General features: G+C 35.4%; 1 protein-coding gene across 1 annotated transcript; it reads left to right on the forward strand.

The window, feature by feature from the left end:
* Positions 1-243: 243 nt before the first annotated feature.
* Positions 244-12,600, forward strand: LOC149178418 (transcription factor MYB4-like). Its single transcript, XM_089422086.1, has 5 exons — positions 244-376; positions 483-612; positions 752-831; positions 5,487-5,549; positions 12,539-12,600. Exons 1-5 carry the CDS (start codon positions 244-246, stop codon positions 12,598-12,600), a joined length of 468 nt encoding a protein of 155 aa, XP_089278212.1.
* Positions 12,601-12,808: the final 208 nt, after the last annotated feature.

Genomic DNA, 12,808 nt, shown 5'->3' on the forward strand with positions numbered 1-12,808 from the left:
TTCCAATCATTGTATACAATTTTCAAGAACTCTGTCGTCTGTACAAGGAGGAAAATTAAACGTGTAAAACGACCTTCTCGCGAACATCCTCATCTGTGTTTCCTAAAGCGTTGCAAAAGTCAGCGGAGAGAGGCCTATTTGAGGAGACTGGCAACCTGCAACCTAGCATGGATTAAAACATTTATCAACGAGTGAATCCAAGGGTTTATTTAGGCTATCAAATTTTCATTGCTTCTGCTAAACATGGGCCGAACTCCATGCTGCGATATGATGGGTGTTAGGAAAGGCCCGTGGAGTTCGGAAGAGGATAGAAAACTCATTGATTATATTCAGAAACATGGATTTGGAAATTGGCGTGCTCTACCCAAGCAAGCAGGTTGGAACTCTCCATATTATTATAGGTATTTGATGAATATTAGGGTTTTTCAACTTTGATATCTAAAGCAGCCTTGTATTAATATGTCTCCGTTTTCTATGCGCAGGAGTTATGCGGTGTGGTAAGAGTTGTCGATTGAGGTGGATGAATTATTTGAGGCCTGACATCAAACGTGGAAGTCTCAGTGCAGAGGAGGAGCAGACTATCATTCAGCTTCATGGAATTCTGGGAAATAAGTGAGTAGTTTTTAACCCTAATCAGGAAAATGACATCTCGGTTCTGCTGAATTAATTCATATATGGAGAAACGCTTTGTATTTTTGAATTCATTTTATGTTGAAGTGTATTCGCTTTATCAATTTAACAATAAATGCAGGTGGTCCACTATTGCCTCTTACCTGCCCGGGAGAACAGACAACGAGATAAAAAATTTATGGAATACTCATCTGAAGAAACGTTTCGCTCAGCGTAAGTGTCGGAAAAACCTAGTGAGGGACAGAGCAGCACATTCACGTTATTTTTCTACTACCCCAACAACTCCCGGGGCAGTGAACAATAGTTTGTCCAACTCACCAGCCATGCAGAATTCTCAGGATGATCATGATTTCCAACTGCTTTCTAGTTATTCACCTTACGATTATGCTAGGATGGATAGAATCGAAAATAATTTTGATGTCAACGATTTTATCCAAGCCTGCGAGCAGGGGCCTTCTTTTGTTCATGCACATGAACAGCTTCTGCATTGCATTCCTGGTTCTTCCATATTTTCCACCCTTAAACATTCAGAGAGCCAGATAGTGCAGTCAGGAGTTGAGTGCTCCGTAGGGAAGGACATAAGTGATGATCAGCAGTTCCTCGGCAACACATTCTCGGAAACATGCAGCACCGATCGTTGTGAAACAGATGAGAATAGATCAGCGCAAGATTACATTAATTTTTTGAAAAAATTTCTTGATATCGACGATGAATCGTCGGTGATCTCTGCGTATGAAAAGCCAGACGCAACTTTTACTATCGAAAGCCACCAATTTCATACTGAAGAAAGCACGTTAGAGCGTGATAACTGTTTATCACTAGAGCATGGCAGTGAGGATCATATTAATCCTGGCTTATCCTGCTGGTATTCGCCAATCTCTGCTAACCAATTCGACCATGAAATCCAGACATCTCCTGCCGATTCACTGGTTTCATATTTCTATTCTCCCAACAGTTCCAGTTCTAATAGTCTGAATGTCAGTACTCCCATATCTCTGTCTCTGGATTTCTTACTCCAGTTCCCAGGAAAGTTGTGGCAAGCGTTCTAAGTCCACCGCCCTTCTAGATAGACTCAGCACAGCTTAGACGATTAGATTATAAAAGTCTTAATATAACTTATTTCAGAAAACAGTTTAGAAGACTATGATAAAGATCGATCTATTGTTTCTTCTAGAGAGAAGTTCGTAATTGTAAAGTGATCCATCTCTTACTGATGCTTAACTATTGTTGGTCTTGTTTGCTTAAATTTTCTTCTAAAATTGTAATATATTTAAAGATTCCCTCATTGGTCATGAAACCACTCTATTTTCGGTTCATCTTCCTATCAAGATTATTCAAGTGTGTCAACTGCAAATGTGTGTATGTTTTTTCTATAACCTTAACATCGCAGCCTCAAAACCATGTTTGAAATACAGCGCAGAAAGATTGAAAATTACAATTAATTTGATATAGAAAATGTGTGAAACTGCCAACAAGTCAAGCCTGTCTACACCAAATATATCCATACCCTGAATACTTCTACAATAACATTTTAAAACGTGCTCAATTAATGATGTATATATCATCGGCAATATTCAAGATGCAATAGTATCTATGCATGCATATGATTTTTTATGCTGAATGACGTAGGCTTTGTGAGAAATATTAAAGATCGAACAGTGCGATATTTGATAGGGAAGAAAATTCGTTGTTTATTGAATTTACAGGTTTCCAATGATTTGTGGTCATCCGGCAATTTATCTTTATGTTTTTAGTTTTTAATTATTTTTACTTTTTAATAAACAATTTCTCTTTTACTTTTATATATCCGCGATCTTCGTCAAATCTCGACAAAAAAAAACGTTTTGTATTCGTTACCAGACAACATAAAAAATCATATCGGATACTTCTGACGAAATGAAATCCATCGGACAAAATAACATAATCATGAAATCGAAAAGTCCTATGCCCTATCAATCATTAGGACGCGGGAGATTCCTAGTCATGGCTGTCTAGAGTTTTTCCAGAACAAGAGCGTAAGAATTAACACTGAAAATCTTAACAGGGTTCACTCATGATTTGCAATTCCAGGTGCATGGCCCGCGAACAATCTGATATGAAAGTGGTGTCCAACTAGCTTTCTCCCCACTTTCCTCGACATGTCAGCGTAGTGTCAAATGCTTATCCATACCATCATCACTTTGTTGAGCCAAGATAAGATAGAGGCCACGGCACCCCGCTGAAATAAAAGAGAAATGAAGGGTACATTTGAAGCTGGTAAAAAAATATATATCAAATTTATGGTGTATTACAGTTAGATCTAATAATAAAAGCTGAGTAAATTTTTAACTTGCGTCAGGGTTTTATCTTGGAGACATTTTGAGATTATTATGGATTTAAACCTGATGAAATAAAAGAAAAATGCAAGGTACATTTCAAGCTGGTTATATATATATATATATATATATATATATATATATAACTGAACTTGGTAATATATATATAGTACTGAGGTTGGATCTAATGATAAAATATGATTTTTTTTTATAATGTGTTAGGTTTTTTTTTTTTCAAATTCAGGAGACATACTTTGATGTGATTTTATTAACAGTTTAGTAACCTTTGCATTAACAAACGAGCTTTAAAATTTTATTAATCATATGGCAATATACTTTGTTTTATATATATATAGTACTGAGGTTGGATCTAATGATAAAATATGATTTTTTTTTATAATGTGTTAGGTTTTTTTTCCAAATTCAGGAGACATACTTTGATGTGATTTTAATAATTTTTTAATAGTTTAGTAACCTTTGCATTAACAAACGAGCTTAAAATTTTATTAATCATCTGGCAATATGACCCACATAAAATTTAGAGATAAATAAGCATTAAATTTTAATGATTTTATTAATAATAATATTTGTACTCATAAATAAGCATTGAGATTTTAATGATTCTCTGGGACACATATACACATAATTTAATCAATATCCACATCCTTTGTCCTCCTCTTTTTTCTCATCAGAAGTATCACAACACAAATTTTTAAAAACATATGCTCCTTTTAATTAAAAAATTATAATAACACGAAGGATTAAAAACATGACTTTTTTCGTATGCTTCGGAGTTACGAACTAGTCATCCGCTGTGATTTCATTGGGCAGTCTTAGGGAACCCGCGTGCTTTATGACCTATATTCAACTTATAGTGGTGTTGCCCATTTGTCTCCAAACAAGGGAGGGCGAGCTTAAGCTTTGGATGAGGAGGCCACAATTGAGGTTAATGGATTTCCTCAAACAAGATAGTTAAAGCAATCGGGCATATATTGTAAATTTCGTTTGGACGAATAAATCCATCTCTGCATCGAAAGAATCTAAGTGTTTGTATAGTGCACTTACATAAAACCTAACTGGATCTCTCGAATTTGAGGCAAAGTGTCTTAGTCAAGCTAACAATAAATCTTACTTTGTACTTACCTGAAAGAACATCCAGGGAGATCAAGAATATGCGGAACTCTCACTTAAGAAGCATATGCCTCAGAGTCATGACTCTAGGAAAAACTGCGGTATAGACCAGCGCATGCATCTTCGCTTTCTACCGTGTTCACAACTCTCGGTTGGTGAACAATGACTGTCAACTGGTTTCTACTTACATTCACACGTGTCCTCCTATTAAAAGTGCACATTAATCTCTCTTTTAATTATATTAATTAATCTCTCTTTGATGGGGTAGTTTACATATGTTGATATGGAGTTTTCACTAATACATTTGTTGTATCTTTTAATTATAATAATTAATCGCTCTTTGATATGTTAGTTTAAGTATGTTGATATGGAGTTTTCACTAATACTTTTATTGTATTTTTTATATCTACGTTGATATTTTCACATTTACCAAAGATTATTATACATCTACTATGTTACTTGTTAAATGAGTTGTCTGCCTTTTGTATAAAAACTATTGAGCCAATTGAAACAACCAAGTTCAGAGACAGTTCAGAAAGTTTCAATTGTGTACCAGGTGCATTAAGATGAATTAATGTAAGGGAAGGATGGATACTCATCCAATTTCAGAAACATAACACAAAATTTGTGCGGACCATCCACAAAAATAAGCATCTTGATCGAGGAGACAATGTATGTAATTTTAAAGCGGCTGCGGGTATTGGTATAATCTATGCAAATGGAATTATTTTATTAAAAAGAATATTACAGATATATTAATATATTATAAATTATAAATTATTATAAATATATTATTTGTAATATTAATTATTAATAATATTACATTGATATTGGTTATATTAATATTAAAAACAATATTATTAAGGCATTATATCATAGAGCTGTTATTAATATATTAATAACTTTCAAATTAACTAATAACATTATCATTATTAATCATATTATTATATTATTATTAATTAATAACACTAACAAAAAATAATAATAATAATAATTAAAACATAATATTATTAATTAATAACACTAATAAAATTATTAATAATAAAAATTAAAACTTAATATTGCACTTAATAACATAACTAGATGTAATTTTTATGGTTGATTGTTTGACATGATCAAGTGGTCAAATTATTAATTATTATGAATACTTTGTGATATCAACAATATTAATTTCAATATTCATATATTTATTGTTGTTGTAGTAGTAGTAGTAGTACTAGTAGTTAAACTGATTGTTTTGCTATTAAATAGTTCTCGAAATAAGTTTCTTATAACTCGTTTAGTACAAAACTTAACCTTTATTGCTAAAATAGAAGCCTAAAAATAGTATTAGGACATCATGGGTCTTTAAAAACATAGGCGTAGAAAAATTAGACATGGAACTAAAAAGAAGGTACTTGAAATTTTCAGGAGTTGGGATCAGAATTAGTAGTAGTAGTAGTAGTAGTAGTAGTAGTAGCAGCATTTATTTTTGTAGTTTATGTAAACAAGGGTTACAATATAAAATTTGGTTGTTTTGCTATTAGATAGTTCTTGAAATAAGTTTCTTATAACTCGTTTAGTACAAAACCTAACCTTTATTGCTAAAATAGAAGCCTAAAAATAGTATTAGGAACTCATGGGTCTTTAAAAACATAGGCATACAAAAATTAGACATGGAACTAAAAAGAAGGTACTTGAAATTTTCAGGAGTTGGGATCAGAATTAGTGGCCTCAGCTTGATTGCATTCCTTGTTGTTGCTAGGGGAGTGCCCTAGGTCTTGAGTAATGCTCAATTGTTTTTCAATTCTATCTAGCCATATGTCCATTGAAGCTAATTGTCATTACATGTGCTCTATGGAGAGTAACGTGTCATCTCAGGTAGTATTGCAGTCCATGAGTGCCATAATAAGAAGTTCGATATGCTACTAAACGTGCACTTTGTACATGTACTAGCTATATCTACCTTGACTATGGCTTGCATTAGGTATCAATTCTACTACATTTGCTAGCACCTCAAAATTTATGGGCGTGCATAGTTCCTTAGCCAATTTTTGTTCCAACAAGCTAATTTTCTTATGAATTGGCTATGGAGTGATGTCTTATTGCCTAACAGCATAGATTTTAGCTCATATTTGAGGTTTGGTTTTCCACTCTCTCGATAATAGGCTACACCCTCATGTACTCATGCCCATTGGCATGACATGCTAGACTTTTGGAGGAGGCAGAGAAAGATGACCTCGTAAAAGGGGTAGAGGTCCTAGATATAGAATGAGGTGGTCCCTTAGGGTTGGGTTTAGAGTGACTAACATAGGGAACTAGAACTGGGGAGGCGAGTCTCTATGTATAGAATCCTAAACCAGCATAATTTTTGCGAGTCTCTAGCATGGTGATCACAATCCTAAGAATTTTATCTTATCGAAAAAGGTTATCCCACCAAGAGACCCAAGTATAGAATCAAAAGGAGGAAAGAAAGATAAACTAGGAGGGAGTACCATAAACATGAAACAAAGGTACCACATTTGGATTTTTATAGCTACAAATTTTGTGGACAAAGAGAGAGAGACTCAACTTGGCTTGCGCAGCTGTTTCCTTCCCTTTTGCAGCATTAGTGGTGGAATAGATGACCTAGAGCATATAATTATCTAAGGTTGAATGATGTAGGACCAAGAAAGCTAGACTAAAAGTTGTGAATTACCATTGGTGCATAGGAAACTGCTAGATTCCCTCTCATCGACAAGCAAGAAAAACATAATCTTACAACGTTGAGACCAGTAATGGTAAGCCAAATATAGTAAGAAGTTGAATTAGGATGGTTGAGTTGACAGAGAAGAGAGGTCAAGGGCCACACATAGATGAAAGAAAAAATGAGAGCATGAATGCTAATGCCTAAACTAAATGCAAAGATAGGTCCTCGAGGGGGAGAACCATCAATGTTGTAGGGACATTAGACTAGTAGTATGACCAAGTAGTTTTGTGTAGTGATAGATCGAGCGATTGTATGTGATGGGAATTCAACATTGAAAGGAGTCGATTAATGTGCCATATATGCAACATTTGTCAAAGGCCTTGATTCCCTGGAAGATATATCAAACTACAAGGGGCATGTTGCCACATCCCTCGAGCATGCGTCTGAGTGTGATATCGCCTACCTTCTACCACCCCTCTGCCTGACAGATGCACCATCTAGGTGAGAACAATCTTGTTGCGCATAGATCTATAAATCATGTTTGATTGGGAAACCTTAAAGGGAGTGCCAGAATGTTAATACAAAACCATATGGACTGGAACATCAATGATTGGAAAGAATGTCTACTATTCTATTACCTGTGCACCTAATATGTGAATGGATGATGGCAGGGATAAACATGACTAAAGAAGCCAATTTGGTTAGAATGTTTTCTAAGCACTTTCTATGGGACACCTACATATAGGAGAGTTGTTGAGTAATTTTCTATCCATGGAAATGACTATCTATGAGTTCCCTTTGATTGAAAATTTGGTGAATCCTTCCTTTCTAGGAATTTAATCCCTTCGTCAAGGGACGTGAGTTTAGCTATGTTGCTAGCGTTGTGACCGATGGGGCTAGTAAATATGTACATGGAATTTCTCATGTGGTCTTGAAATACACACCTGACACCTGTGGAGTTCCAATTTCCTTTGGATTTAAGGTTGAAGTTCATCTTAATGAAGTGAGGAGGAGCGGGGGACCATGAAAAAGGAGATGCAAGCATTGGTGGGTGAAATGGTAAGGCAGAAGAAGGACCAACTCTCAAAGTGGAGGATTGAGTCATAAGAGATTATTTCCCCAATGCTTGTTATTCTTTCTCATTATAGGATTGAGCAGCTATGGATTCTCATATGTTCTTTTGAATTATGGTCTATAGAGATTCAAAATGCATGGAGTGATCTTGGAATGTGTGTTGATTTATTTACTTCGATATAGCCTAGAGATGAAGGTCAGGAAGGAATATTTAGATATTGTTGAGGATTGGATTCCAAAAGGAATAGGATCACCGATGCATTATGGTGTTAGGGATGTTAGAAGGATCTTTGTCCAATTTATGCATTGTGGATGCAAGGAGTTGCATAGTTGTTGAGATTATGAGCATGTATTTTATGTATGTTTATAGTTTTCCATGTACCTCAGGAAAATAGTGCAATGAGAAGAACTTGCATGTTGGTGCTTCTAGTGATTATCCCATGTTAAATGTCTTCTCTTGGATTAGTAGCCATAGGAAAATTGAGACTTTAGGACATAGTTTCCTCTTTCAAATGTTTTTCTAGATATCATCTTTAGGTTTTGATTGATATATGCACTCTAAACTGTAAGATTCATGGATGAAGAAGGATTCTCACTGGATATAGGACCAACTTAGTTTGTTTTCCTAGCGCAACATTGTGATACACCTTTGTTGGAGTTGTTTCCAAGAATTTCTCCATAGATATTCTCAAGGCCTTGGGATCTAAAGGGCCAATGGTAGGCATAGTTTCCAAGTCTGATTAAAGATGGGATCTATCCAATATTCCTTGACTCTATAATGGGTAAGCTCAATAATATGAACTCAAATCTTGTCAAGGTATGTTTGTTCTCAAAGGTTTGGGAAGTCTTGCAAAGATTCCTCCCAAAACATGGCTAAATGAGCATTCGTAACTTCCTAGAAGTACTGTTGTTGGATTAAATGCATGTCATTTTTAGCCATGTTCTAGATGGCTAGTCCGATTTGAGTTCAAGAGTAGTTGATAAGAGTTTGAAGAGTGAAATTCCTTGCATACATCTGATGCCTTATATGTTTCTAGAGGTTCGAGTGCCCGTGAAGCCACCACCACCAAATTCTAACTCCAAGGGTTGTCACTTGAGCTGATGGCTCTCTTAGACCAAGGCTAGCCCATAGCTGGAGTTTACTAAGCTTGTACTATTCTAGAATGGCCCACATTTTATCTAGTTTGGCCCCTCCCCAAACGAAAGAGCACTTAATATTTCATATCAAGTTGACAACTGAGTTAGGAGTGGTGAGAGAAGAAGAGAGATAATATGGAAATTATTATGAGATCATTTAAGAAGGACAAGTCACCCAAATATATTAAGTGATCTAAGGGTCTAACAAGTGAGATTATTATTTATTATTGTGATGATATTTTCCCAAAAGTTGTTTCTAAGAGAGATGTTGATGAATGGGTAACCAATGTATTTGGATAGGATTTTGTTGATTTGAAAGTTGAGGAGCCTAAATATGTGACACTAGATAAGTGATGGTGTGTTGAAGAAGAAGACTTGTGATGTGATGAAGTTTATGTAACATGTTGGAGCATTTAAGTAGTCGATCCATCGATACATGGAATTTCTTTCCACCACTCCTTAATAATTGGCACAAACTCTAGGTGTTCTAGAAAGAAGTGTTACAATATAAATGCATGAATTTTGGTGTGATCCTTCATTTATATTCAATGGTTGGATTAGTGGCTTGGGATAATATAGGAATCCATAAAGATCTCCCTACAATTAATGCTTTCAAAGGCTAGAAATTGCTCAACTCTCAAGGAAATTTGTTGGGTGCCTCCTCATTGATTGTTCTAGGTATATGTGCCATTTGCAGTGGTGAGATCGAATAGGCAAGCTTAGACCAAGAATTTCTGTAGGAGTATGGCACCAACTCCAAAATTTTGAACTCCTCCTCCTTTCTTTGTTAAGGATTTAATAATATTGAAGTCCACATATATGATATATGGTGAAGGATTTATTATGAGACTCATCCATTAAACAACAACCCAGAAGATCTCATTTTCCTTGGGAAACAAGGGTTCATATACATTCGACGGAAGATATGTTTAATTGATTATGATTAGATGGAAATTTATTATGAAAACTCTAAAAGTGGTGAATAAATTGAGAATATAAACCTATTCAAAATTCTGTATGATGGCTATACATCTTGATTGACCATGGGAATTAGTAGAAATTGATTGACATTTTTTATGTTGGCTGTGGAGATTGATTATATTCATGATTTAGAGGTCTTGTTTTAGTTGTGCTTGGATCCTATTTGCTGATGGGGGGTGCGGGGGAGTGTGGGGGTGCTTGAAACCCCCATTAGTTCCACCACGGGGGTCCATGGACAGAAGAAACATGTTTTGGAGCCCCCCCTGGTGGTGGTTCGGCGGTAGTGCCCCCAAAATAAAAGTTTAGAGAAAAAATGCCTTGTAAAATATTGTAATTTTGTTGTCAATATAGGTCATTCATTAGGTGAAAGATAAGATGGTAGAAGATATGTTAATTTAAGGTTTTTTTCCCTAGAAGGCAACCCTCAATTTATATGAGGGAATTGTATTGCGGTTGTGTATTAGGCGAAAAAGAGAGGGGATTGTGTGAGAGTGAAGAGGAAGTTACAACGGATTTGTTGTAGGTTGCATCCCTTGAGTTTGTTGGATAATGTAAAAGGAAGGACTTGTTGTTTCTCCATGGATGTAGCCCAAACTGGGTGAACCAAATATATCTATATCTCTCTTGTTTTATGTTTTTGTATCTTTGTGTTTGTGCAATATTTTATGTGTTTCATTGGTCTATTATTTAATTTCTAACATTCTACCACATTTATCAATAAGTTTTGTGATACTCTCTAGAAGTTGTGGTTTCTTGTACCATCAAGAATGTGTGGTGTTCTTTCATCCATTTCTGTTTGATAAGGCTCTACTTTCCTTTACAATTAAGACCTCGTATGTTCCAACATATGATCTTCATGACAACAAGTGAGGGGAGTGGAGGATGGAATACACCTTCAATATGAACTTGATACTACCTAAATTCATGAGAATATCTTCTAACTTCTCTAGGATTTTTTGTTTTGATTTCCTACCTTTTTCCTCTTCATCTTTGTGTGTCTTGGCTTGTTCTTTCATGGCCCTGGCCTATACTCCAAATGAGTTTATCCCAACATGGCTTGGGTCACTCTTTGAGGTTGCTACCATGATTTAAGACTGTTTTTACTAGGGATTTTAGATTTTATGGGATGGAGTTGGGGTCTTTTCCCTTTCATGCTCTAACAAGCTTGGATATGTCGAAGAAGTCTAAATCTATCTTGTCAATTAATTAAGGGCCAAGGGAGGAAGTTGAAATAGAAGAAGTTGGTTCTTGCGTGGTGATTCGAGTGGAGGGATCCTCGTGATTGGTTTCTTTTACAGGGAAGGTAGTGGAATTTGTCGAGTCCTTCATTTCCAAATTATGGTGGAATTGGAGTTAGGATCCATAGTATCTAGAAAGGAAAATGAATTGATGTTATTGCTAAGCGTAGGATATTTTCCTAATTGAGGAGTAGGTTGCAATGACTTGTAAACTCGGTGTTAATTTGGTGACTTGAGGAATTCATTAGGATCTGAACTTTTATTTTGGTCAAGGGGAGTCAAAGGCTAGGACTAGGCTACAATAAAGATGGCCATATTCATGGCATCATCGGTAGTGGAAAAATATGTTCTCATAATCCAAGGTTTGTTTCCATACATTGTCTTAGTAATAAATCTTAATGGAGTATGGATGTGGCTTTGAAATGTTGACATAAACACAACTTGTTAGAGTTTGCTTTTCCAACTCCTCATTTCCCTATGAGCTAAGTATTGTGAGTTGTAAGCTCACATAGGGACTTGCATTTGTTCATTTGTCGTAGTTATCTTTAACCGATAATGGCCTCCTCCATTAGTATATAATGGAGGTCTTCTATGTACTTTTACACAACATTGTGAGTAATAGAATACTCTTACATGGTATTCGAGCGAGAAATTCATACCTTAATTATTTTTTTAGTCTGGTAACTTTTTTTATGATATTGAATGGAGATTTTGAGGTATCAAAATTTCTTAGAGACCTATCGATCATGATTCTTTCATAACTATGATTTTCTGCCATGTAAATTTTTGTTGGACAGATCTACTTAAAAGAAGAACAGATCTATTTATGAAGATAATGGATCAACATTGATCTAGTTAGATCTGTGTGTGAAAATATTGAATCAACAAAGAATTGGTTACATCCGATGTGGATCTACTGCTAAGAGAGAGTGTTAAGCATGGGGCATTCATCCAACTGCGCATAAGAGAAATATTTTAGTGGTGCAGAGGCGAATCTAGCGTAGGGGTGGATCTAGATCATCAAGCCAGTGTCAACTTGTTTTTTGACATGGTGTGTCTTCTATGTTGCTTCTATTCTCTTGTGTTTTTCCATCAGCGATGGCCTATTTCTTCATGATATTTGAAGATTTTTCCTTCATATTAGCATCCTAGTTGTAGTGTTGAATATTATGCCATAATCTGAGTCTTTTCAGTTCGTTATTAATCCACCGGCATTTAAATTTGCAGTTTTTGACTTAAATTTTCCTTTGCAGTGGAAGACCAACAAAGTATTTATGTTTGTGTTGCATTAACCAGTCAGTCAATATCGAGAATATTAATCATTTATTCATGACGGTGGTGAAAGTTGATCTGTGAATATGCAGGTGAAGATTTTATCCCCATCACATTCAGAAGCATGAAGCCAAAGAAACTTTGGGGCAGCTAAATAGTGCGTAAATGTGGGTTCGCGTCGATAGTTGCAAGTATAAAAGTTTTATGTACTTTCTTCCAATGGGATGTATTTTTGGAAGGAAATTGAAGCAATCAAAAGCATAAATTATTGAAATGCTCACTCTCATTGTGATCGCCACCATCCCAAGACAAAAAGTCGTCACCTGCACAACAAGATCAAGTCTTTCTAAGGAAATACTACC

The sequence above is a fragment of the Pinus tabuliformis genome, chromosome 4_1, assembly GCF_031772625.1.
Source record: "Pinus tabuliformis cultivar Carrire ecotype Pingquan chromosome 4_1, CPIR1, whole genome shotgun sequence".
Lineage (NCBI taxonomy): Eukaryota > Viridiplantae > Streptophyta > Pinopsida > Pinales > Pinaceae > Pinus > Pinus tabuliformis.